This window comes from Sciurus vulgaris, assembly GCF_902686455.1.
Source record: "Sciurus vulgaris genome assembly, chromosome: 12".
Classification (NCBI taxonomy): Eukaryota; Metazoa; Chordata; class Mammalia; order Rodentia; family Sciuridae; genus Sciurus; species Sciurus vulgaris.
The window spans coordinates 46,909,966-46,936,663 of NC_136473.1; the positions used below are offsets into that span (position 1 = coordinate 46,909,966).

The 26,698-nt window shown below is 41.0% G+C and overlaps 1 protein-coding gene across 2 annotated transcripts in view; it reads left to right on the top strand.

The window, feature by feature from the left end:
• Nucleotides 1-11,530: 11,530 nt before the first annotated feature.
• FRMD4A (FERM domain containing 4A) overlaps nucleotides 11,531-26,698 on the top strand; it is a 574,854-nt gene continuing 559,686 nt past the window's right edge. The window contains exons 1-2 of one of the 2 annotated variants that reach the window (XM_079106538.1): nucleotides 11,531-11,786; nucleotides 12,239-12,369. In XM_079106538.1, coding sequence (XP_078962664.1) covers nucleotides 12,325-12,369 — 45 coding nt within the window. In that variant the 5' untranslated portion in view covers nucleotides 11,531-11,786; nucleotides 12,239-12,324. The remainder of the gene's footprint in view (nucleotides 11,787-12,238; nucleotides 12,370-26,698) is intronic. The other variant, XM_079106536.1, reaches the window with a different exon arrangement.

Genomic DNA, 26,698 nt, shown 5'->3' on the forward strand with positions numbered 1-26,698 from the left:
TGTTTGCCTTTTGCTAACTTCGTATGGCTTAAAAAAGTATATGGTTTCCATTTTTGAAACATATTTTTTAGGGTATAAACTGCTTTATTGATAGCTTTTCTTTTTTATTTTAATGTTACATTTTATTTAGCCAACATTCCAAAATATTATCATTTCAACTTTTAAGTAATATAATTAGTTATATATATCGAAAGGACTTAAAAATTAGCATACCATAGTAATGCAGCCACATCAGTGTTTATAGCAGCTCAATTCACAATAGCTAGATTGTGGAACCAACCTTAGATGCCCCTCAACAGATGAATGGATAAAGAAATTGAGGTATATATACACAATGGAATATTATTCGGCCATAAAGAAGAATAATATTATGGCATTTGCAGGTAAATGAATGGAGTTGAAGAATATCATGCTAAGTGAAATAAGCCAATCCCAAAAAACCAAAGGCTAAATGTTTTCCCTGATAACTTTTCTTAAAAATGCAAAAGGATGTTCCTCCACTATATTCTTATTCACATTGCTTTCAATAAGAAATCTGCTGTCATCCTTATCTTTGTTCTTATGTTTGTGATATGTTTTTCCTCTTCTGGTTGCTTGTAGAATATTCTCTTCATTATCACTATTGATCAATTTGATTATGATGTGCCTTGGTACAGTTTTCTTCACGTTTGTTGCTTGCTATACTTAGAGATTCTTCAGTATACATAAAATTGGGGGAATTGGTTATTCTTTTTTTTTTCTTTAATTTATTTTTTTATTGTAAACAAATGGGATACATGTTGTTTCTCTGTTTGTACATGGCATAAAGGCATACCATTTGTGTAATCATAAATTTACATAGAGTAATGTTGTTTGATTCATTGTTATTTTTCCCTTCCCCCCACCCCTCCCACCCCTCTTTTCCCTCTAGAGATACAGTGCTTCCTTCCTCCATACTTGCCCCCCTCCCTAACCCTAACTCTAACCCTAACAGTAACCCTTCCCTCCCCCCACTATGAGTCATCATCCATTTATTAGCGATATCATTTGTCCTTTGGCTTTTTGAGATTGGCTTATCTCACTTAGCATGATATTCTCCAATTTCATCCATTTGCCTGCAAATGCCATAATTTTATCATTCTTTATGGCTGAGTAATATTCCATTGTATATATATATACCACAGTTTCTTTATCCATTCATCAGTTGAAGGACATCTAGGTTGGTTCCACAGTCTGACTATTGTGAATTGAGCAGCTATGAACATTGATGTGGCTATATCTCTGTAGTATGCTGATTTTAAGTCCTTTGGGTATAGGCCAAGGAGTGGGATAGCTGGGTCAAATGGAGGGTCCATTCCAAGTTTTCTAAGGAATCTCCACACTGCTTTCCAGAGTGGCTGCACTAATTTGCAGCCCCACCAGCAATGTATGAGTGTACCTTTCTCCCCACATCCTCGCCAACACCTGTTGTTGCTTGTATTCTTGATAATCGCCATTCTAATTGGGGTGAGATGGAATCTTAGGGTGGTTTTGATTTGTATTTCTCTTATTACTAGAGATGTTGAACATTTTTCCATATGTTTGTTGATTGCTTGTAGATCTTCTTCTGTGAAGTGTCTATTCATTTCCTTAGCCCATTTGTTGATTGGATTATTTGTATTCTTGGAGTAGAGTTTTTTGAGTTCTTTATAGATTCTGGAGATTAGTGCTCTATCTGAAGTATGATTGGCAAAGATATTCTCCCACTCTGTAGGCTCTTTCTTCGCATTGCTGATAGTTTCCTTTGCTGAGAGAAAGCTTTTTAGTTTGAATCTATCCCAGTTATTGATTCTTGCTTTTATTTCTTGTGCTATGGGAGTCCTGTTAAGGAAGTCTGGTCCTAAGCCGACATGTTGAAGATCTGGACCTACTTTTTCTTCTATAATCTGCAGGGTCTCTGGTCTGATTCCAAGGTCCTTAATCCATTTTGAGTTTAGTTTCGTGCATGGTGAGAGATATGGGTTTAGTTTCATTCTGTTGCATATGGATTTCCAATTCTCCCAGCACCATTTGTTGAAGAGGCTATCTTTTCTCCATTGCATATTTTTGGCACCTTTGTCTAGTATGAGAAAATTGTATTTATTTGGGTTTGTGTCCGTGTCTTCTATTCTGTACCATTGATCTACCTTTCTATTTTGGTACCAATACCATGCCGTTTTTGTTGCTATTGCTTTGTAGTAGAGTTGAAGATCTGGTATTGCAATACCCCCTGTTTCACTCTTCCTGCTAAGGATTGCTTTAGCTATTCTGGGTTTCTTATTCTTCCAGATGAATTTCATAATTGCTTGCTCTATTTCTGTAAGGTACATCATTGGGATTTTAATTGGAATTGCATTGAATTTGTATAGCACTTTAGGTAGTATGGCCATTTTGACAATATTAATTCTTCCTATCCAAGAACATGGAAGATCTTTCCATCTTCTAAGGTGTTCTTTAATTTCTTTCTTTAGTGTTCTGTAGTTCTCATTGTAGAGGGCTTTCACCTCTTTTGTGAGATTGATTCCCAAGTATTTTATTTTTTTCGAGGCTATTGTGAATGGGGTAGTTTTCCTAATTTCTCTTTCTGAATATTCATCACTTATGTATAAAAATGCATTGGATTTATGAGCATTGATCTTGTAACCTGCTACTTTACTGAATTCACTTATGAGTTCTAAGAGTTTTCTGGTGGAATTTCCAGGTTCCTCTAAATATATAATCATGTCATCAGCGAACAGGGATAGTTTGAGTTCTTCTTTTCCAATTCGTATCCCTTTAATTTCTTTCGTTTGTCTAATTGCTCTGGCTAGAGTCTCAAGAACGATGTTGAATAGAAGTGGTGAAAGAGGGCATCCCTGCCTTGTTCCAGTTTTTAGTTCTTCATGCTTTCAGTTTTTCACCATTTAGAATGATATTATCCATGGGCTTAGCATAGATGGCCTTTACCATGTTAAGGAATGTTCCCACTACCCCAATTTTTTCTAGTGTTTTGAGCATGAAGGGGTGCTGTATTTTATCAAATGCTTTTTCTGCATCTATTGAAATAATCATGTGATTCTTGACTTTAAGTCTATTGATATGGTGAATTACATTTATTGATTTCCTGATGTTGAACCAACCTTGCATCCCTGGGATGAAACCCACTTGATCATGGTGCACTATCTTTTTAATATGTTTTTGTATGCGATTTGCTAAAATTTTGTTGAGAATTTTTGTGTCGATGTTCATTAAGGATATTGGTCTGAAATTTTCTTTCCTTGATGAGTCTCTGTCTGGTTTAGGTATCAGTGTGATATTGGCTTCATAGAATGAGTTTGGGAGGGTTCCCTCCTCTTCTATCTTATGGAATACTTTGAGAAGTATTGGAATGAGCTTTTCTTTAAAGGTTTTGTAGAACTCGGCTGAGAACCCATCTGGTCCCAGACTTTTCTTTGTTGGTAGGCTTTTGATGACTTCTTCTATTTCAGAACTTGAAATTGGTCTATTTAAGTTGTGTATGTCTTCCTCGTTCAGTTTAGGCAATTCATATGTCTCTAGAAACCTGTTGATGTCTTCGAAATTTTCTCTTTTGTTGGAGTATAGATTTTCAAAATAGCTTCTAATTATGTTTTGTATTTCAATCCTGTCTGTTGTGATATTTCCTTGTTCATTCCGAATTTTAGTGATTTGGGTTTTCTCTCGTCTTCTCTTTGTTAGTGTGGCTGAAGGTTTATCAATTTTGTTTATTTTTTCGAAGAACCAACTATTTATTTTGTCAATTTTTTGTATTATTTCTTTTGTTTCAATTTCATTGATTTCAGCTCTGAGTTTAACTATTTCCTGTCTTCTTACTACTTTTGGTGCTGGTCTGTTCTTCTTTTTCTAGGGCTTTGAGCTGTAGTGTTAGGTCGTTTATTTGTTGAGTTTTACTTCTTTTATTAAATGCGCTCCATGAAATAAATTTCCCTCTAAGTACTGCTTTCATAGTGTCCCAGAGATTTTGATATGATGTTTCTTTGTTCTCATTTACCTCTAAGAATTTTCTAATTTCCTTCCTAATATCTTCTGTTATCCATTCATCATATAATAGCATATTGTTTAATCTCCAGATGTTGGAATAGTTTCTGTGTTTTACTCTTTCATTTATTTCTAACTTCAATCCATTATGATCTGATAGAATACAAGGTAGTGTCTCTGTCTTCTTGTATTTGCTAACATTAGCTTTGTGGCATAATATATGGTCTATTTTAGAGAAGGATCCATGTGCTGCTGAGAAGAAAGTGTATTTGCTTTTGGTTGGATGGTATATTCTATAAATGTCCATGGTTATTCTTCAATACTAAATTTTTTTATATCTTTCATATCTTAGGCTTTTAACATGTTGAGTATAATTATAACTATTTTAATGTTGTTTTTGCTAGCTTTAACATTTATGTTACATCTGGATAATTTGATTGTTTTCTGTTTGGTGTTCATATTTTCCTGCTTCTTTCCAAAACTGGCAATTTTTATTAGGTGCCAGACATTGTAAATTTTATCTTTTTTTCGGGAGCTGATTATTTTTGTATTTTTGTAAATATTCTTTATGCAGCTAAGTTGTGTGGAGACAGTTTAATCCTTTTAGGTCTTATTTGTCAGATCTGTTAGATTTAGAAAAATGATGTGTCTCAATTATTTATTCCTCACAAATGAGGCAGGAGCCTTCGAGTGTTCTGATGTACCATGATTTATGAAGTTTTACAACCTAGCTGGTGATAATAGGCACCATTCTAGTCCTGTGTAAGCCCTGCTCACAGTTCTTCTGGTCTTTGTACACAGTTCTTCACTAGTTGTATTAGTCAGCTTTCCATCACTATCATGAAATACCTGACACAGGCTCTACTTAACTTCTATCAGAAGTTAAGAGCAGCTGATTTATCTCACAGTTTGGGAGGTTCAAAGCTCAATTTCAGGTGGCACCATTTGTTTGGCCTCTAGTGAGGGAAACAGATGGTGGCACATCATGGTGGAAGCTAAGGTAGGGAACAGTTACATCTTGAACTGGCAGAGTAGTTGGGGGAAAGAGAGAAAAAGAAAAAGAGACAGGATTGGATCCCACAGTCCTTTTTCATAACCTCCCAGTAACCTTAGGACCTGCTAGTAGGCCCTGCCTCTTACAGCCTACGGCACCACCTCATCTGCCATTCTGGGGACCAAGCCTTTGCATTCAGACCCTTGTGGGACACTTGCCATCCAAGCCTCGTCTAGTTTTCTCACATGCCCATGGAGATCAGGTTCTCAACTGAATGCCCGAGGGCACGCTCTGAAGTTCTCCTGAGTTCTCTCTCTGGACCTGTCCCTCGTTGGTTCTGCCTTGCAAACTCTGTCCTTCTTGGTCTTCCCTGACTCTCATCTCTGTTCTTCACTTAGGAGACAACTTATCCTACCTGGTTTCCCTCTCAGTTCTGTGGCCCGGGAATACTTTTAATTCAGCTGGGACAACTGAGAGGTAAGTCTCATTTACTTTTTTACCTCTTAGGAGTTGTTATCCTTTGTTATCTTATATACTTTGTCTTGAAAAGTATTGTTTCATTTATTTTATGCATTTTTTTTGTTATTTCATTTGGGAGGGCAAACTTTGACTCTGTTACTTCATCTTGGCTAGAAACATAAGTTGCTTTATATCCTCTTGAAATACACATTTTTATGTGGTTGCAATTAGTATATATGCCTCATTTTATGGTCATGTCATATAAACATTACATTTCAGATATTTGCCATATTTCTAAAAACCTTCATAATTGCCATTTTAAAATCTGAAAAATATTATGCAGTGTGTCAGATTTACTGGAGAGGAGTTCATACATTAAAGAATGATTTATGCCCTATCTCTTTCCAAAACAGAATTTCCAATGGCTTACTGACAAAAAGGCCTGCTAAATAAGAGTAATGCAATATGAATTAAAAGGAAAAACAAGGTCAAAAAAACAATGCCAACTATGATAATATCTTCTGTAGTTGAAGATAAATTTAGGCTGTGAGCATTCTGGCCATCAACTGTGCCAATTGTGATCAGTTCTATTCTCAACAGAATGCAAAGGGGACTGATAGGGGATTATCAGTATTGAAAGCATACTGTTTCAGTCAGCTTTTTCACTGCTGTCGTGAAAAGACCTTACAAGAACAATTTTAGAGGAAGAGAAGTTTAACTCATAGTTTCAGAGGTCATGGTCCATAGATGGCTGACTGTAGCTCTGGACCTAAGGTGAGGCAGAATATTCAGGGCAGAAGGGTGTAGCAGAGAAAAGCAACTCAGGAATTGTACCAGGAAACACAGAGAGCGCTACTCACCAGGATAAAATATGTACCTAAAAGGCACACCCCCTGGGACCTACCTCATCTAACTGCACCATACCTACCTAAAGTTACCCTCCAGTTAATCCACTGGATTAGTATACTGATTAGGTTAAGGTTCCCATAATCCAACCATTTCACCTCTAAACTTTCTTGCATTGTCTCATACATGAGCTTTTAGGGGACACCTCTATGGACCCTAACACCTACCGTGTGCAGCTTAACACAAGGTATTATACATAATGTTTTCTGAGTTTCACCTCACTGTCATGACACTTGCCCTGGATCATAAAGCAAATGACAGAATAGGTAAGACTAAAATGGTACAGCAGGGATTCTGAGGCCAAAGTTATCATTGTTCGAGTCACTTCAGGAGACAGACATTTGTCCTGGGCTAAATTCTTAGGGCAATTTGCACAGGTAGTGATCTCAGGAGGAATGTCTTAACAGCCTCATGCCAAATACAGAAGAGGTGTGTAAGTGTTATTTTTTGTAATGGTTTTTCATGGGTCTGACATGGAACTACCCTCATTTGAGGAGTTTTAGGAGGAGCTAATTGAAATGGATTATGTGTGTAGGTTTCTTGCGATGTAAAATTAGCCAAGAATGGAACTTAGTTGCTAAGAGGAAAGGATTACATCCCCCACACCTTCTGCCTTCTGTGACCTTAATTGCTTTTGAACAAGTTCTTGAAAGGATGCAGATAGTTCATGCTTTATTGCTTTTGGATGAGGGTCTATTTATACAAATTAATTTCTCTTTTCCACAAACTGCCCCATAATTCCTTGCAACTTGACTTCTATGTCCATAACTCCACTTGAATCCTGGGACTCTCCTCCTCTGACTGCTCCTTCTCTCCTACTATAGCTTTTCCTCACACACTTGCATATGCTACCCAACCCACGGGGTATTGTCCTTGCCCCTTCCTCTTTCTTCCTAACAGGTGGGCATCTCCACCATCACAACTTAATATCATTGAGCACCTGCTGCTCCTAGTGTCTGATGCTTAGAGCCACAGGTGTAAACAGAGGCATCTAGTTACCTGCTTTTGACATCAAGTCATTCCTCTCTGAAAGGGAGTAATAGAGAAAAGAGAGTAACCATAATTTTTAAAAAATAACTTAAAAGTTGTACCAACAAAGAAAATATGAATGCTCAAATAGGAAAATCAGGAAATACTTCATGAATTACATAACTTCTGATTGAAAGTAGCACAGACATATATGTTTTCATCAAACTCAGTTGATTTACTTTCCAGATTTACTTGGCCGCTCTTGCCACTTGCAGTCATTTCTTTTTTTAAAAGAAACATTTTTATAGATACATGACAGTTGAGTGTATTTGACATACTATACCTATAGTATACTATACCTACTATACCTACTATACCTACCTACTATACGTACTATACTATATACTATATACTATACCTACTATACCTACATGGAGTATGATTCATTCTAACTGGAATCCCATTCTGGTTTTTTTTTTTTTTTTTTTTTTTTTTTGCAGTGCTGGGGATTTGAACCCAGGGCCTTGTGCTTGCAAGGCAAGCACTCTACCAACTGAGCTATCTCTCCAGCCTGGAATCCCATTCTTATGGGTGTACATGATGTGGAGTTTCATTGGTCCTGTATTCATATATGAACATAGAAAAATCATGTCTGATTCATCCTGCTGTCTTTTCTATTTCTATCTCCCCTCCCTTCCCTTTATTCCCCTTTTTCTAACCCAATGAATTTCTTTTCTTCCCTCCAATCTCCCCTATTGTGTGTTACATTCACATATCAGAGAGAACATTTGGCCTTTGTTTTTTGGGGGGATTGGCTTATTTCACTTAGCATGATAGTCTCCAGTTCTCTTCATTTACTGGCAAATGCCATAATTTCATTCTAATTTGTGGCTGAGTAATATTCCCTTGTGTATGTACACCACCTTTTCTTTTTTTTTTTTCTTTTCTTTTTTTATTTTTACAAACTGCATTTTGATTCAATGTACACAAATGGGGTACAACTTTTCATTTCTATGGTTGTACACAATGTAGATTCACACCATTCATGTCATCATACATGTATATAGGGTAATGATGTCTGTCTCGTTCCATCATCTTTCATACCCTGCCCCCTCCCCCATCTCATTTCCCTTTACATAATCTAAAATTCCTCCATTATTCTTTTTATTCATTCTTCTGCTGAAGGGCCCCTAGGTGGGTTCCATAGCTTAGCTATTGTGAATTGAGCTACTATAAACATTGATGTGGCTGTGTTACCGCAGTAATGCTGATTTTAAGTCCTCTGAGTAATACCAAGGAGTGGGATAGCTGGGTCAAATGGTAGGTTCATTCCAAGTTTTCTGAGGATTCTCCATACTGCTTTCCAGAGTGGCTGCACCAATTTACAGTCCCACCAGCAATGAATGAGTGCACCTTTATCCCCACATCCTCACCAATATTTACTGTTACTTGTATTCTTGATAATTGCCATTCTGACTGGAGTAAGATGGATTCTCAGTGTAGTTCAGTTGCTGTCATTTCAACTCTGGCACTGCTGGCTGTTCAGCTTCCACCCAAGTGTGGCCAGCCTTGGGATGATTTCCATCATGCATACTGAGGGAGGAGCCTTGGCACTCCAGTGCTTAGACTCAGAAAGACTGTGGCCTCTGCCTCCACTTCTGGACTTGGATGCTATGCCTTTCTTGGCCACCAAGAGGAATTGGTAACACCCCTGAACCCCAGGAAGTGAGTGTCCTATGTAGTTAATTTGACCAATAGGGGTCAGTGAATGGCAGCAGTGGGCTGTTGTTTGCTGCTCCTTTCTTCTCCATGAAGGGCCATCTTCCACACCTGTTCAGATACCATTCTTCATGACTGGGTTCTACCTGCCTGCCCTGGTGTCATCCCCACCTCACCTCCCTTGGGCTCTCAAGGTGGAAACTGAGGTCTTCACACAAGTGATTCACTCCAGGCATGGGCTTTGAGGAAATTGGGGCTACAGTTCAAATACATGTGAAGTTAGGTTTTCCAAGCAAAATGAAAGCATAAGCCAGGCACCGCGATCCATGCCTATCATTCCAGCAGCACGGGAGGCTGAGGTAGGAGGATCACAAGTTCAAAGCCAGCCTCAGAAACCTAGTGAGGCCCCAAACGACTCAACGAGAACCTGTCTCAAAAATAAAAATAAATTTAAAAAGGGCTGAGGTTGTGGCTCAGTGGCTAAGTTCCCCTCTTGGGTCCAATTCCTTGTTGCAAAAAAAGAAAAAAAAAAAAAAAAAAAAAGCATGAGTGAAGTACTGAGAGTGGCAGCTGGCATGCCAAGGGCCAACGTCAATGGCCAACTTGAAATCTCTCAGCCTGACTCCTGCAACCTGTTCCTGGCCAGGACTTTTCCACACCTGACCTGTGGGTCTCTCTAAGGGATACACCCACCTTCCACCCACATTCACCACTTGGAATAGCTCTCCTATGACATTTTTCTTGGGCTTTCTGAATTTTCTAAACACAGTGCATATAAAATCAAAAAACAAAAAGTCATCAAAAAACATTATGGCTATATACCACAGTTTCTTTATCCATTAGAAGAATAATATTACAGCATTTGCAGATAAATAGATGGAATTGGAAAATATGCTAAGTGAAATAAGCCAATCCCCAAAAACCAAAGGTGGACTATTTTCCCTGATAAGTGGATGATGATATATAATGGGGGTGGGGGGTGGAGGGTGAGATAAGAATGGAGGAACTTTGGATTAAGTAGAGGGAAATGAGAGGGAGGGAGGGGGTATGAAAAATGGTGGAATGAGACAGACGTCGTTACGCTATGTACATGTATGATGACATGAATGGTATGAATCTACAATGTGCACAACCCTAGAAATGAAAAGTTGAACCCCATTTGTGTACAATGAATCAAAATGCAGTCTGTAATTAAAAAATAATAATAAAACAAAAATAGACAAAAAACATATGTCCTATTCTTCCTCAAGTTTCAGCTCAAGATTACCAAGTTCTGGAAATCAAAGCAAACGCTCCTATCTCTGTGCCACCATAAGTGTTTGTTTTTTAAGTTACAGTAGAGCACTTGTCACATTTTGTATCACACATGATTCTTGTAGCCTTCTCATCACAGCTAATAGATGAAAAGTCCCTTAAGGATGGAGGTACAATGTAGACACTCCACAAAAGTCAGCGGGTTCCATGGAGAAATCTACCTTTAGGTTAGGCTTATGTTCCTTAAGGAGGTATCATAGACATGTTCATTAGATCATCCTTTCGATTTTAAAAATATGAATATTAATACTGCTTTTGAATATTATTATGAAACCCACCCATATGCCTGGAATGTTCCTACAGCTTTGTGCAAAGTGGCATTTAGGCAACTTGACTTTGAATCTCCAGGCACCAGATAGCAGGGAGTGATTCTCTCTGGGGTTTAGAGGTTAGTAGCAGTAGAATCCAATCATATCACATGGTAAAAAGGTTCACAGATGAACATTTTCTAGCACTTAAACTGTTAAGTACTGTGATGATTAAATAAACACTTCTAGAAGTATAAAGTTTACAGGGACAACAGCTGTACTGTGTAGAGGTGTAGAGGAAGATTTAAAGTTTGTTCATTTCTTCCCCCAGTTTCTAGTTTAGAAAGTTGATTTCCTTGTTCCTATGTTTCACACTGTCCAGTTGATTTTAAGAAATTGTTGGAGTCATTATAGCAGGTGAGTGAAGGAAGAAATCAGAAAAGGACATGAAAACTATTGCCAGAAATATCCGTAATCACCATTTTAGTCAATTATGTGGACTCTGTAAGAACATAACATGTTCGTCAGTGCTCATAAAAAAGATGTCTTGATTTTCTCCAATCTTTGGGAAGCCTTTTGAACCACTCAAATATATAAAAAGACTGGGCAGCTTTCCTTTTTCTTCTTTTTTTCAATTGACATCTTCCAGGGAAAATGTTGCATATGATTTTCAAGGCTAATTTGCCTTTTTGTCTTAGCAGTGTTCCTTACTACAAATTAGCTCTCTATGCCCTCCCTTCCCTGAGCTAGGGAGGATCCTTCAAAATTCCTAACTGGCAGCCCTGTGGAGAGATGGGAGGGAGGGAGGATGAGGGAGGGAGGAAGGAGGAGGCAGGGAGGGAGGGAGAGGTAGAGGGTGTCTATGCTGCATACATGTGGTACAGGCAGGGAGATCAGAACGCTAACAGAAAGGCAATGTAATTCTATGTTTCTCGTAAGTATGTTAGCCCTGCGGGGAACTGAGCTTGCCAGTCTACTTGGAGAGGAAAAGTAGATTTGGGGAAGGTGGAAGAGGTCAATTCATAAAGTGACTTCTTCCTCAGCTATGATAAGAGCATTTGCTGATCTTCAGTGGCTGTCTGGTGCCTCCTGGTCAGATTGGACTCTGTCCCTCTGAGATACTTGATTTTGTGAAAGGGACACACCTATCTGCAGGAAAGAAGACACTGACCAGATTGCAAGCGGTAGGTTGTGACATTCAGCATGTTTATGCAGCAGAATTGCTGAGAGATGCAGAGAGAGGGGGTTGCTTGGGCTGGCTGATTTATCTGCAATAGGGAATGTTTTATTTTAATTGTCAGTTTAAAAAAAGAATTGTTGCTTAGGCTAAGGTAGCAGTGAAAAATTCTGTGCTCTAAGCTTTCTACATTTGTGTTTGATGGGGTTTCTGTGTTTGTGCAGTTTAAAGAAGCTAGCGAGGGCTCACCTTTAAATAACCTGCAGCTTCCTATTCTCTCTCTCTCTCTCTCTCTCTCTCTCTCTCTCTCTCTCTCTCTCTCTCTCTCTTTCTAAGCACAGTTCCCACCCCAGGCTCTAACATCCTCCTGCACTCCTCCCCACCCCATGGGAAATGTGGCCCAGCTTCACCTTGAGCCTTTTGCACCCTAAGTCTGGATTCCCGGCTGGTTTGCTGTAGGTGTTTGTGGATGCTCTGCAGTGGCCCTGGCCCAGGCGGACTGACTCTGCAGGAGTGTTTGTGCATGGGAATCGGCATCGGAGATCATGGCAGTGCAGCTGGTGCCGGACTCTGCTCTCAGCCTGCTGATGGTGAGTGTGCTGGGGAGGAGGTGGGGCCCAGGCAGCGCCTACTCCAGCCTTCCCTGCACCAGGGGTGTGGGGGTGGGGGGCTGCTGCTGCAGCTGCTGCAATGGCTGCGGACAGGTTAAACATCGCTCTGCTTCATCCTGCAGGCTCTTTTGAAATGATTTCTTGGGTCAGAGTATCAGCATGACTAAGCATTCCCAGGGAAAAGATGCAGTAGGTTTGCCATTTTAGAAACTTGTTGCTGAATACTATTTTGAGAGATGTGCTTGCAAACAGGTGCTAAGAGCCCCTCAAAATAGACCACTAGGATGTCTCCCCCTGGGGCTCCAACATCCTTTGCCCTTGGTCTTTGGAACTGAAATCCAGAGAACCATGTTTGTTTGTTTGTTGTTTGTTTACTTCTCATGACAGCTGTGGAATTTTCGTCCACAGAGTAATTGAATAGGATCTTCCCTCCAGGGTCCATGTGTCTGTTCAGATTTCCCAGTAGAATCTGGAGAGGTTCACAGTGACCCTTGTGACACTTGGGCTACAAAGTTGGAGGAAACTCCTCTCCCATCTCTGATTGACAGGGAGATGCTGACCAACTTGCACAGACATTTATATGTGTGTGAACCACTGACCTACTTTACTTCCCCCAGCATGATTTCCATCATGTTAAGAAGCCCTGGCTCTTAGCATTTTAAAGCAAACACAGACCATGGCATCATCTGGATGTAATCTGGTCGGCTTTTTGCTTGACTCTCCGTTCAGTTTGCTTTTGCTGTTATTTTGCCCCTCCCTCCTCCTCTGCTGAGAAGCTCACAGGTCAGGGCAAAAGGGTCGCTGGAAGTAGTCTGCGTCAGCTTGGCACAGGAATGTTCCCAACATTTACACGAGAGATTTTATGGAAAGTGCTTCTGCTGGGCATATTGATCTGTGTTTGCTGACTGAGAAGGGAAATGCAGCTTGGTGAGGCCTGATGAGTTTATTAAGGTGATTTGGAGGTGTAGGCAGTGGGGAGCCTGCCTCTTGCGGGGCAAGCCAGGTCAAGATAAGGAGGACAGATATGCTGCTTTGTTACCTAGAATGTCATTTGGCCCACAGAGGCATTTGGATTGCAGAAATTTCATGGGCCTCCATGACTTCTGATTTCACTGGGGGAAAAGGAATAGAAGGAGTAAGAGTCCTTTTCTGAAGAGTTTGCCCTTTACTCATTTTTCTTTCTCACTAATGATGTTGTCTGAGATACATTATCTTCCACTGCCTACCAGCTTTAAATGTACTATCATATCTATGAGGAGCAGGAGACTTCTAGGGACCTGGGAGTCTGGGTTATGTGCACAAATATACAGGCACATGCACTGATATGCATGCATGCACTATACAAGTTATCTACTAAGGCTTAATGGATATGAATTTTGCCATATGTTCGTATAAAGGAAAAGTTTTCTTGAAAAATAACTCCAGAAAGAGTAAGGCCTGCTTGTCTGTGTCTGCACTGAATTCTCCTTTATGCTTAGATATGTGTCTGCTTTTACTCCAAGACCCTGAAGATAAATCCTTGGTACCCAAGCAGAATGCAGCTCAGCATCACAGTTCAGCTGTTCCTGACATGCACGCACACTCAGGCTCCCAAACATTGTGCTTGCTGTGCTGTCCGTCACTGCCACTCAGATCTTATCCTTCATTCGTCAGTGGCATCTGCCCTAAAATGTCTCCCTAAAACTCACCTCCTGCCTGGATTAAGGGATGGGGTTCTCCTCTCTCTCGGAAGCTGGGGAAGTGGTCTTGACGCTGACGGACCATTAGATGAGAGCACCCTGGAGCAAAACGTGTGTAATTGGAGGCGCTGCACATTTTCTGGTTCGTTTTTGCTTCAGGGACATTTTCCCCTGTGGACTTTGGTGTTCTTTTCTTTTTAAAAGTTAAACCCCAAAGTAATTGCTTCCCTGACGCGTACATGATGAGTCTCAAAATTTATAAGCAAGTGCAAGAGAAAAGAAAGGAGGAAAAGAAGCCATTTAGTGGAGCTTCTCTAGCTGTGAGTTCAGGAAGGAAGCTGTAAACATTATTATTTATTAGCTCATTAATCAGCCGATCAGTTCTCAGTATTTATCGAGCGACTGCTCACTGGGGAAAAGTAGCATGGTGTAATAGCAAGCCAGAGCTCACAAACGCACAGCAGGGGGAATCAATACCTGGTAGGCAGGTTGCAGTTATCTTTTTGGAGTATAAGAGCCTTTGTGCTGAAGACTAATGGGACAGGTCATCTGGCCATGCCCCTTGCTTTTGCATAAGAAAGAATCAAAGTTACATTAGGTTTGGAAATGATGCTGGGAAAATATGGTTATGTGGTTCTGGAAGCAGCCACAGAGTCTGGAGGGTTGGAGAGCCCTGCGTTCTGTCTCCAGCTTCGCCACTTTTTGGGTCATCATGTGTAGGTCATCATGTGCCTCTCCCCGTTTCTCAGTTCTGCCTCTTGCTGAGAGGGTTGTACTAATCTCTAGGGCTCCTTTCAACTCATGGAACACAATTTAAGATGTTGAGGGATGGTGTCTAGAACAGGGCTCCTGGATAACCAACTCGAACACTCAGCATTATGTCCTCATTTCCAACCTACCACATGATCAGTGTTGCTTTCAGAATGTTGGGATTTCATCCTGCCCATAAGGCTCTACTGCCAGGGCAAATATATTTCATCTTATTAGCTAAAAGGATGATCATGATTTGTTCACACTCTGCTGTCAAGAGTCTTACCCCAGGAAACTGGTGACCTTTGAATGGCGCCTAAGGTATCTTTCCAGGCTGGGTTTGGGTCATCTGGAAGGGTTGAGCTAAGGGCATGCCTGACCCTCTCGAGGTGGGAGGACCTTGCTGCTTCTTTGGTGAAGAGAAGCAGTGGGAGTGATGAGCATCTGTGCAAGATGGGGTTCCCCAAATGACCAAGGAGGGGTGGCCTTGAAGAGAAGGCAGGTGCTAATGGTGGAGATGGTCTCACGTGCCCCCCAAAGGCCTCCCCCCCCCCAATCTTTGCAGGAATCTCAGAAGCAAAAGAAGATACCACTGTATCTTCTACTACAGTGTAGGGAGCCCTCAGCTGGAAATGACTAATCACAGGATAGGAAACTCTTGGCTCTGTGTCATTTGTTGAAATCACGTGTTCAGGAAAACTACAGGGGCTTGAGTGTGGTAGAGCTAGGAATTTCTTGCTCATTTCTTTAAGTCCAGAGTAGAGATGCGGAATGAAGGGGCTACTGAGATGGTTATGCCTTTTTAGTTCTCAGATTTGGAAAACACAGATCTTTGGGGCAACTAGATTAAAATAGCTTTTAATAAAAGTCAGCTAACTAGATAATAATGCAAATTATGCTTTTCTGTAAACAAAGTGTTTTTATACACATTAACTAGTGTAATCCCTTTCACGACTTATTTTTAGGTTAAAAAAAAAAGAAATCAGAATTTAGGAATGTGTCAGTGGTTACAGCTGAAATTAATGTCACGAAGCCTCAACATGTGGGTTCTCTGAGGCCAAGCCAGTATTTTCCCTGCTACCACATCAAAACTCAAGTGCTTAACTCACCAGGACCTTCTAGCACTTTGGACGACCCTCAACTCTGAGCCATTCTGCCCTTTCCGGGTCTCTAGGTGGATGATGCTATCTTCCTGTTTATTACCTGTTATTTACTATGTTGAAGGGTAAATTAAAAATGATACCATGAGTCTAAGTCAAGATGTCTGGTTTGACCCTGGCAAGTAGAAATTGTTTTATATTTGTGAAGGACTTGAAGCATTTTTTAACCCTTCATTTTTCAGATTTTTTTTCTAGGCTGTTGCCTCGGGTTATGTTTTACAATAGAGAAATTTAATATGTAAAACCTCCAATTCACAAGTTAGAGAAATTAATGGGTGATTGTTTGTAATGAATAAAGGATGTGAATTAGATGATCCTGAAGGCTCTTTCCATTGTAAAAATTTGATTTCTTACTTTTGAGCTTATTTTGAATAGACTAGCTGTTTGGTCTGTTTTTAACAGAGTTCATTTGATTACCTCCTGTTGTGTAACTTTATCTCCCTCGTTTCATTATAATTTTCTTTCTGGATTGGGAATGTGGTTCCATGGTAGAACACTTGCCTAGTATGTGCAAGGCCCCTGGGTTCAATACCCAACACCAGAAAAAAAGATCTAAAATTAAATTCTTTGACCCTGTTCCTCACTTGGACATTTTCTTTCTTAACTAACCCACAAATATTTGCTGAGCATCTTATCTGTTCCATGCAAGAAACATACAAGCAAGTCACTGACTTGTATAATATAATTGGACAGAGAAGATGAAGGTACATAGGAACTATAATGCCACTTCTTTACATATGAAATATAGAGACAACTTAAGACGATCACATAGCAACTGTAACCCAGTGAGTTGAGGAAGGGTTTCTTGAAGCTCAGGTAAGGTGTTGAGGAATGAATGGGTTAGAAGGACAGATTCAAGGTACATGGCTTGACTGTTACATCAGAGTTGAGACTATTTGGAAGATGAAGGGTTGACTGGTTTGGATAGATTTCCTGTAAGTGATGAGGGGTTACAAGATCTGAAAGGCAGGTGGGGTGTAAGGATGTTCTTCTAGTTCTATTAATAATCTAATTTTCCTCTATGTTTGACCTATCTCTATTTGGAGTTTTCAGTGGATCTTCTCAGATCCAAAATGACAAAAGGCACAGAATAAAATTGAGTTCTGTCTTGAGAAATCTTGTTTTTGAGTTAATATCAGTAATCTTTATATTTTTCAAAGTGCTTTTTGTCTCTTGACTCACCAGATGTTCTCAACCCTACAGGCAGGCTGGGAACTCTTTCATCTTGTTTCATGATGAACTTGGGTCCAGAGAAGTTAATGACCCAAGATGCCTCAGATAAATTTTGATGAATATGAGATACTATTCTGCTTTTCATAATGATTAAGTCATAAATTTGAAAAAAATTTGATATTACAAACTATAGAGATTCAGAGAATAAGAATGATATGGTAATATAGAATGTAGCTATCTAAAACATTGTTTTCAGAGTGGGGTCATCTTGGTGTTAGGCCTAGAGTAGAGGTCCTGTATGTTTGGATATTCGGTGAAACTGATTCTTAGTGTCATTTGTCTTTGTGGTTTGTCTGAAATAGGCTAATTGTCAGAAAGTCTCCGGGAACTGGTCATATCATTATTATATTGGACTCAGTGCTAAAATCTTTCAAATATTCTGCCAACCATGTAATAAACTATAGTTTTTCAATGGGTATATCTGAAATCATTACATTAAGAGTTTTTTAGTTAAGTCTAATGTACAAATGTATCTTTCAGTGGGTGAAGTTTGAAGTCAGTGATCCTAACTCTTTCAGATCATGTTTTGCAGATCTTTAAAATTTCACTTTCGGATAAGTCTGTTTCTGTGGGTCTAAGCAACAGAGACTGACTCAATCACCAGCATTAGCAAAAAGGGCGACTTATTGACTCATGTAGCTGGGGAGTCCCAGGAATAAAAGAGCCCCAGGGGAGGCTGGATGGAGGACTTTGAATGATGGTGTCAGAACCCATTCCTTTGGTTCTTCTGCACCTTGACCCTGTTTTTTCTGTGTTGACTTTAGTCTCTGGCATATTCTTTCCCCCAAAAATTGTTCTAGGGTCCCTTGTCCTCAGAGTTAGTGAAAGCAGGTAAATAAGCAGGACTTTACTTATGTGTCACTGTTCAAAGATCTGTCTTGTCCTGGGCCAGTTTCTGGTTTTAGGGATAGGGATTTCTGACCAAGCACTTAGCTCCTGTGTCTAGACCTATAGGGAGGAAGCAGGTATATTGGTATTACCTGGAGTGGAAAGGGCAGGTTCCTAATGGAGAAGAGCTATTTGACCAGAAAGGGGCAGGGGTGGCTAACAAGGGAAAGAAAATAGATGGTTATTATAGTGTTCTGCACCTCATGTACCATTGCAGGACTCTTCTGAAACTAACCACGGAGGAAGAATCAGTGACTCCTAAATCATGGGTTTAGTTCTCTCAAAATAAATATAACTAGAGAAGTCCACTTGTCTGAACATTTTATGCTAGGTTGAACACTTCTCACCGTCTGTAAAATGATACAATAATAGCTACCCCATTAGATTTGGGGTAATTCAATGAGACTGCATGTTAAGTGTTCAGCCCTGTTTTTGGCCCAATGCAAATGCATAGTAAGTATTAATAGTTGCTCACTTTGTCTTAAATGATAGGAACTGATCATCCCTTCCAAATTTGTCTCAATGAACTCCTGCATAAGACGCAAACTGACATAAAACAAAACAGAAGTTGCCCAACTCTGTCTTTTGGTGTTCTAGTCTCTGGGCAATAAGTGACCATCTCTGGACAAACAGCTAATGATTTTTATAAGGTAGATGTTCCCAGGGTCATGTGAACCAGTCCAGTCATGCACAAATTTAAATTACATTCCTGCCTTAAATAACGAACAAAAATTTCTAATCCTCTGAAGAGAGATGACTAAAATATGGACGGCAATATGTTCTCTCTGGCAAATGTAAAATGTGCGCCTTTCAGGCCTGCTGCACATGATGGGCAGCTATTAGTGCATCTCTGCTAAAAATTAATTGCATGACTGCTCTTTGAAGCTTAGTAGTGGTTTGGAAAGCACATATTACAGGTGCAGGTAGCAGTTTCTCATTGAATTTTGTGCCAGAATATGAACTTAATGGAACATATGGTATTTAGCCTGGTCGTAATCAAAGGTGCTGGAAGCTTGCCTGACTGAGACCATGTGGTACAAATCAAGTGAGGAGACTGAACTCCAATGTCAGGCTAACTTTGGCTTGCAGTTCAGACTGCCTTGCAATGACTACTTTTTACGACCTGGGTATCAAACTTAGTCTCACAGTCTAGACCTGGAGAAGCAGTGTCCTGAGTGGTAGACAAGTTCATTTCCTCAAGAAACGTGATATATACCAGTGGTTTTAAGGATCATCTGTACAGCAATGACACCCAGATCATGTCTTTGACTAGGACTGATACAAAGCCACTTACTAGATTTATGCTCTTCTTATCCCATAGTTACCTCAAACTTCTCACCTTCTCCCTGGTCCATAAACCTTGCCATGGGTGGTGGTAGCATGATTTTGCCTGTCACCTGGGACTCACCTTTGACCTCTTGCTCTCTCTCATGCACCTGGTCTGGTTGCAGCCTATGCTGCTTCTGCTTCCTCAGTTTCTCTCTAATCTGCCACCTCCTGCCCACCCCCCTCACCCCAACCTTAGTCCAAGCCACAAACCTCTCCCACCTGAGTTCCTGCAGAGCCTGTTTTGCTGCTGCTAGTCTCTGAACTATTGTCTGTCCTCACTGCTTTTTCCAGAGAGATATTTATAAAGAGAAGGTCTAAGTTTTCTACCTGAAATTCTCCAATGACACCTGATTATATAAGGGATAAGAAGCAGGTTTTTAATATTCTACATTACTTAAAGATCTCGCCTCTGTCCACTCTCCCAGCCTCATGTCCCACACTGTTCCCTCCTCTACCCCTCAAAATTCATGCTCTGGCAGTGTTGAAGTACACTCATGGAGTGCTTAATGACAGATACCCTTTCTGAGAGTGTGTCCTTAGGTGATTTCATCATGGCGCAAACATCATGGAGTGTCCTGACACACGCCAGGATGGTATGGGTTAATTATGCCACGTGGCCTCTCATGAGGCCTGGTCAACGTGACATGGAGCAGACTGCTGCCAAACACCACTGTTTTGCAGTAAAATTTTTTACAATAAGTAGGAACACACTAAAATAGTTGAAAAAGTGTAGTGTCAAAAATTCATAAACAGGTAATACAATAATTTATTATCACACTCAAATGCTATGCATTGTACATAATCAAGCATGCTAATCTTCTAATCAGCTGACTTCAAATCAGTAGGTTTGTTTATACCCGCATTACCACAAGCAGGTGAGTATTAGGGTGCCTATAATGTCACTAGGCAACACAAAAATTTCATTATAGTCTTGTGGAACCATCGTCATTTATATGGTCTGTTATTGACCAAAATGCAGTGTATAACTGTTTCTAACTCCTACAAGGGACATACTGCCTCAAATCTGTGAACTTTTGAGTGTATTCTTTCCACTGTCTGGATTTTTCCTCTTTCTTGTCTTCCTTTTCACTTTCTCCTTCATATATATATATATATATACAAGCATATACACATATATGCTTATAATATGTATGTGTATATACTTGAATTTGTGTATATACAGATATATACACCTGTACATATATATAATTTAATTGATTGTATGTGATATTTAACACATGTGTCTGCTTTCCTTTATAAATTATGTCTTACGAATATAGAAGACCTCTCATCCATTCACTCAGCACATACTCATTGAGTGCCTACTGTCGTCTGGACACTGTTCTGATGTGGAGGATACAGTGGTGAAAAAGACAGATAAGGCTTTTGCTGTCATCAAGCTTAGGTTCTTCTTGGGCAAAAAAAAAAAAAAAAAAAAAAAAAACAAAAAAAAAAACAAACTGAAAAAAAATAGAAGAACTAACAGGGAGTGATGGGTGCCCCAAAGTGGGTTAAAAACCATGATTAGCCCATGGTGTTTGGATGACAGCTTTAGAATGGAAGGTGGAGGAAGGCTTTCCTAAGGAGGCGATATTTCAGCTACAGTATGAATTACAAGAAGTCAATGGTGAAAATCATGGGTGGGGCATTCCAACTGGGGCGAAGGCCCTGGGGTAGGAAGTTTAGCAGGCTCCAGCACTTTGCACTGTACTCAGTATATTTGGTGTATTAAGGTATCGATTTATTGCTTCCTGGCTCTGGGAGGAACTTTATAGAGCACAGACGTTGTCTCAGTGCTCACATCTGGTCAGAGAAGAATTAATGGTAAGCTTTTAGCAAACTACCATACAACAGAAGATGGCCCCACATCAAAGGGTATGGTGCTAACAATGTGTGGGGAAGAATCCAGAGGAGTGATATCTAGAGTCCCAGTCAAGAGAGAGTTTGTGGAAGGCAATGACATGGAGCCATTTTGAAGAGTGAATATGATTAAGATTGGGAGGGAAGGGAAAGAACTTCTGGGCTGGGAGAGGGCAGAAGAGAGAGTGTGAAGGGAGGGAAGTCTCACTGAGTCAGGGTGAGAATCCAGGATCAGAGTTGCAGAGGAACAATACTGGCTCAGTGTTTGGGACCAGATGAGGGAAGACATTGCAAATGCTTTTGCAAGGAGCTGGCTTGGAGCCACTGCACTTAGGAGTCTCTCTTCTTGGAAGGGACTGGTGTAATTAATGCCTGTGGGGCTTGGGAAGTTTAATCTGGAAGTGAAATGCAGGGTGCATTGGGGAGACCAATGGGAGAAAGGTGATGTAGAGTCAATTGCGTGGGTTTGGATGGCAGGGAGGCAGCCTGGGAGGGGAGGGTTATTTTCTAGGAACATTCTAAGGGGAGAATCATCAGGACTGTGTGATGGATTGGTGATGGGCGACCATGCACAGGGAAGAGACGGCTGGGGACTGCAGAGTGCTGGCAGCCCTGTCTGTAGGGAGTGTCACATACATGACAACAGTGGGGTGGGAGATATAATTTGAAGAATAGGTTGTGGTTCACTTAGCACCTCCACATCAAAGGTGCTGAGGTTCAATAGGACTTGCCAGCAGAGATGCTGATGGGCAGCTGGGGATACAGGCTGAGTCAGGTTGGGGGATTAGATTTAGGTGGCGTGGGGGCAGATCTAAGAGTGACACTAGGAACACAGAAATACCAAAGAGAGACTGAAGAGAGGGAAGAACAGAGGCCAAGCCTGGGAGAGGGCCTTTCAATGGTGCTGGTTAAAAAGAAGTCCTATGACCTTATATTACAAGATGGCATTCTTACAAGATCAGTGTTACCTTGACATTGGAATTAATTCATCTCACAATGAATGTACCACGTATCTCCTTGAAGCTGTGCGGGAGTGTTTTTGTTTTTATTTTTTTTCCCAGATGCAGCTTAATGCTGTCCCATTAGATGACAGCACTTTCTCATAGACCTCTTTAGGGCACTGTTGAGCTAGGAACATACATGTAAAAACTGTTACTGAATGTCACAGAGTAGCTGTATGTATCGCGCGTGCACGCGTGTGTGTGTGTATGTGTCTGTATGTGCACGCATGCATGTGTGTGAGGGAGGAGGCAGGAGAAGAGAGAGATGCAGTTTCTGTTGCTGAATTTAAAAACACCCCCACACTTGGTGACTTCAAAAGCTGACTAGTTATGCTCCCCAACTCTGTGCTTTAGGAGTTCCAGCAGGGCACAGTGGTAATGGCTTTTCTGTGCCCCATACTGAAGACAGCTGGAAGAGTCAGTGGCTGGGGTGACTTGGTAGCTTGAGTCTGGAATCCTCTGAAGGCATCTACTACACTCACATGTCTGATGAGGAGTACTGCTGTCTACTGGACCACAGCTGGTTCTGTTGACCACAGCACTGAATAGGGCCTTTTTATGTAGCCTGGGCTTCCTTATAACATGGCGACTTCCAGGTAGTTGGATGTACACAGTGGTGCGAGGTCCAAAACTGAACATCTGAGTTAGTAGGGCAGAGCTGAATGATTTCTGTGATGCAGCCTCAGAAGTCACACAGATTTGTTCCTGCATTTTCTTGGCTGCAAACACGTCACTAAGGCTATTTCCAAGGGACGATGATATAGACCACCTCTGGAGAAAAGTGCACAATTATGACATGTCGAAAACTGCCCCAACCTATGTTCATTCTGTGAATCTTGATTTCATGCTTCTTGAAGGGTCTTTTACTTTCTGAATTACTCACAACCTGTCTATGGGGCCCGGCTTTGAGGAAGGATTTTATTAATATTGGTTGAATGATAGGTGGATATCTGAGATGACATTTTTTTCAGCTACTTGTCTTTTGAGTTTTCAGATCTTCATCCATGCTTTGTAATCTCCATAATCTAACAGTGCTGGGGTCTCGAACCTTGCTCTCGGGCATGGGAGGCAGGCTTTCTACGTGATGGGCTATATCGCCAGCACTCATCCCTGCTTTGAACATTGGAGTTCACACGTGTTTCCTGCCATGCTGGGCCTGCAGAGAACACCAGTGTGTGAATGAATCATGAGGAAACCCCTGATTTGCCTGCCCAGTGACCTCTAAATTCCCTGGGTTTAGTTCTCAGTGATGCATGGAAGCTGATAAAGCAATAGTGTTGCTTCCTTTACACGCTTGGTATTTGGACTAATAACTTGTTTTTGTGTTTCTATTGCCCTTGTGTCAAAGTAAAAGAAGGGAGATAGCTTGGGTATTAAGACTAAAACACGTTTTGTTTTTTTTTTTTTGTTCTGAGGAGTGAGAATATAATTGAGCCGTAATGAACATGGCCAAGGTCATTTCTCAGGAATTAATGAACAAGAGAATGTGTGCATGGCCTGAGGCTGAGTCTTTGGTCGTTAACCTGGTCGGTCATTAATACTGGCCAGGATGCTTTACACGAGGCCATTACAACTCATGCCATATGCTGCTACATTTGGGAAACAAGAACATTACCTGTGTCAACAGCTATTTGTTTTCTCTGCATTCTCCATGATTACAGGAGGAGGCAGCCTTTTTGAACTCCTTTTCTGTCATTTCTTCTGCCATGCTGTCATTGGGTTTTATTGATGTAACATCTAGATTTGTTTGCAGCATTTTCTTTCCTTGTTTTCTCATGTTGTTCAGATATCAGTGGACCGCTGAGATATTGCAGATTTCCTCTGTTGATTTACAATGACCCTGAAGATTTCTATATATATATCCCCTCTTAGCCTTCAGTAGGCTGAAGTCTTGGAGGAGGTTGATAATGTGGTGCTCCACAAGGAAGCTGCCTCTCTAGGAGTGGTGGCCTTCAGGTGGGGTATATTCCCTGCTAGTGGGCAGAGGTGCCTCCACTTGTTGACCTATGGTCATCCAAAGGGGACCTAGGCTGTGGGCTGAGGCAAGGCCTGTTTGGGCCTGAGCCTCTGGTTTTACCGTCCTTGTGGGAAACCTCACAGGAGGCAGCCTTTTTAATCCTCATTCCAAAGGGCATGAAGCAGCAAGGGCAGATGAGTGGAGCTGAGAGCCTAGGAAGTGCAAGTCCTCTTCCATTCAGTGATTTTTTTTTTTTTTTTTTTTTTTTTTTTTTTTTTTTTTTTTTTTTTTTTTTTTTTTTTTATGGTGAAGAATGCTCTAAATTCAGACTGGTATTGGGACAGGGCAATCAGTAATCTGATTTTACATGTAAAATCTGTGAAAAAAATCATCATTAAAATCTTAATTTATTGACTGTTTCGACTGACTTCTTTCTCCCCAAGGAGTAAGCACTCTTTCTTCCATTTCTTTCCTTTCCTTTTCTGTCTCTTTCCTCCCCTCCTCTCTTCTCTCTTCTTTTAAAACAGTTTATGGAGAATGTCAGTCAGAGGCATTGGGGTCAGTACTTTGAGGATTTAGTTGAAAAGGTCAAGGAACAGACAAACAATTTCAATACAGTGAGGTAAATGTCATGGCAGAGAAATAGTCAAGGTGCTGTAGAGCACAGGTGCATAGCTCAGGGGCCTCTAAAGTGGCACTGGAGTTTATGAGACATTTTGGAGGAGTTCGGTGAGTTTGGAGGTGGGAGAGGCGGGTGATGGTGGTGAATAACTCCAGGTACAGGCAACAGTCAACACACATGCAAAGGAGAGCAGTGCATGTCCCAGCAACTGTGTGGCGTTCTGGTATAGGGAAGGTGACAGGGAATGGAGGAGAAAAAGCCCCAAATCTGGCTGGAGGCAACACAGAATCCTTTCTGAATACATGGTAAGAAGTTTGAACTTGATCTTGAATTTTATGAAGAGTCATTAATGATTTTAAGCAGGGAAGGACATGTTGAGGGTTGAGCTATACAAATCACTCAGGAAATAACATGGAGGATGGATTGAAAGATGCCGTGAACTGGAGGAGAGAGGATAAGAAATGCAGAAGGCATATAATTGAGCCATAGGCTTGACTTGAACTGATGCCAGGCCAGTGAGAGCAGAGGAGAGTGCAGATTCATAAGCTCCAGTGGGAGACAAGTGCAAGAGATAGAAGTGGTTCATAGTGGCTCCTCCCATTACTAACTAGAATAAATACTTGCTCTGACAGGCTTTAAAATAGAATTCTTGAGTTCAGGCGCTAAGTCCACAGGTGGAGTGATTTCCAGGCTCTGGCTGTGGCTCCACCCTCACCCCGATCCCCTTAGCCTTTGGGTTCCGCTCTTGTCATGAGCTGTCTTCTGTCTGGCTTCCCTCATGAGGTCCCAAGATAGCTGCCGGCAGCAACTGTTCAACATGCTTCCTTGTTCAAGTCCAGGGGGAGACAAGAAACATCTCTCCCCCAAACTGGAACATAAATTCTTCATTTTCTTACAACTCTTTGGGCTGGGAATTCCAAGACTGAGGAGCTGGCCGCTGGCAAGGGCCTTCTTGCTTTATCATCCCATGCAGAAGGCAGAAAGGCAAGAGAGAGCAAGGTGGGGCTGAACATACATAAGGGCACCAGTCCCACCCACAAGGGTGACCTAATCACTCTTAAAGGACCCATCTCCTAATACTGTCACAGTGGCAATTAAATTTCAACATGAGTTTTGGAGCACATGAGCATCCAAACAGTATGTTCTAGAAAAGAGGTCTGGGATCACCATACTTGGCTTGGGTGTATCAGTATTTGGTCCTGAAGCTGGAAATGGAGTCAGTTCCCACTGTCTCACATTAAAGGCAGGGAAGGAGACAGTGTGGTTGCTACACATGTCTGCTACTAGGGCCCAGAGAAGGACATCCAGCCCACCAGGAGAACTGGGGGGAAGGGAGGTCAGTGTGTGGATTGTAAATTTCTTAAAAGCAGAGACTACATCTGCTTCACCATTGATTTTAGCTCTTAGCTAAGGACCTGCACATAGTAAGTGCTCAGAAACGTTTGCAACTGAGTAAAGGCATCAGGAAGAGGTGGTATCTGAACTTGATGCCACAGATCAAGTGATGAAGTAGAGGAAGAATTTCAGGCAGAGTTAAAATATCAGCAAAAACGAAGAATCATACAGTTGCTTGAGACATTTCAGAAAAGTCAAGAAATTGAGTTGCTGGAGCAAAAATAAGGAGCAGGGAACACGGCTAGAAAGGCGAGGAGGGATTGCACTCTGCTAAAGAGCTTGATCCCTGTCCTGTAAATTATGAAACAAAGACATTGGAAGTGTTTTAGGGAAGAGCATGGGATAGTCCTGTTTGCATTTTGACACTCTGCTGATGGTGGGTAGAAAACTGATGGTGGGGAGGACAGGAAGGAAATGGTGAAATCTGCAGTTGA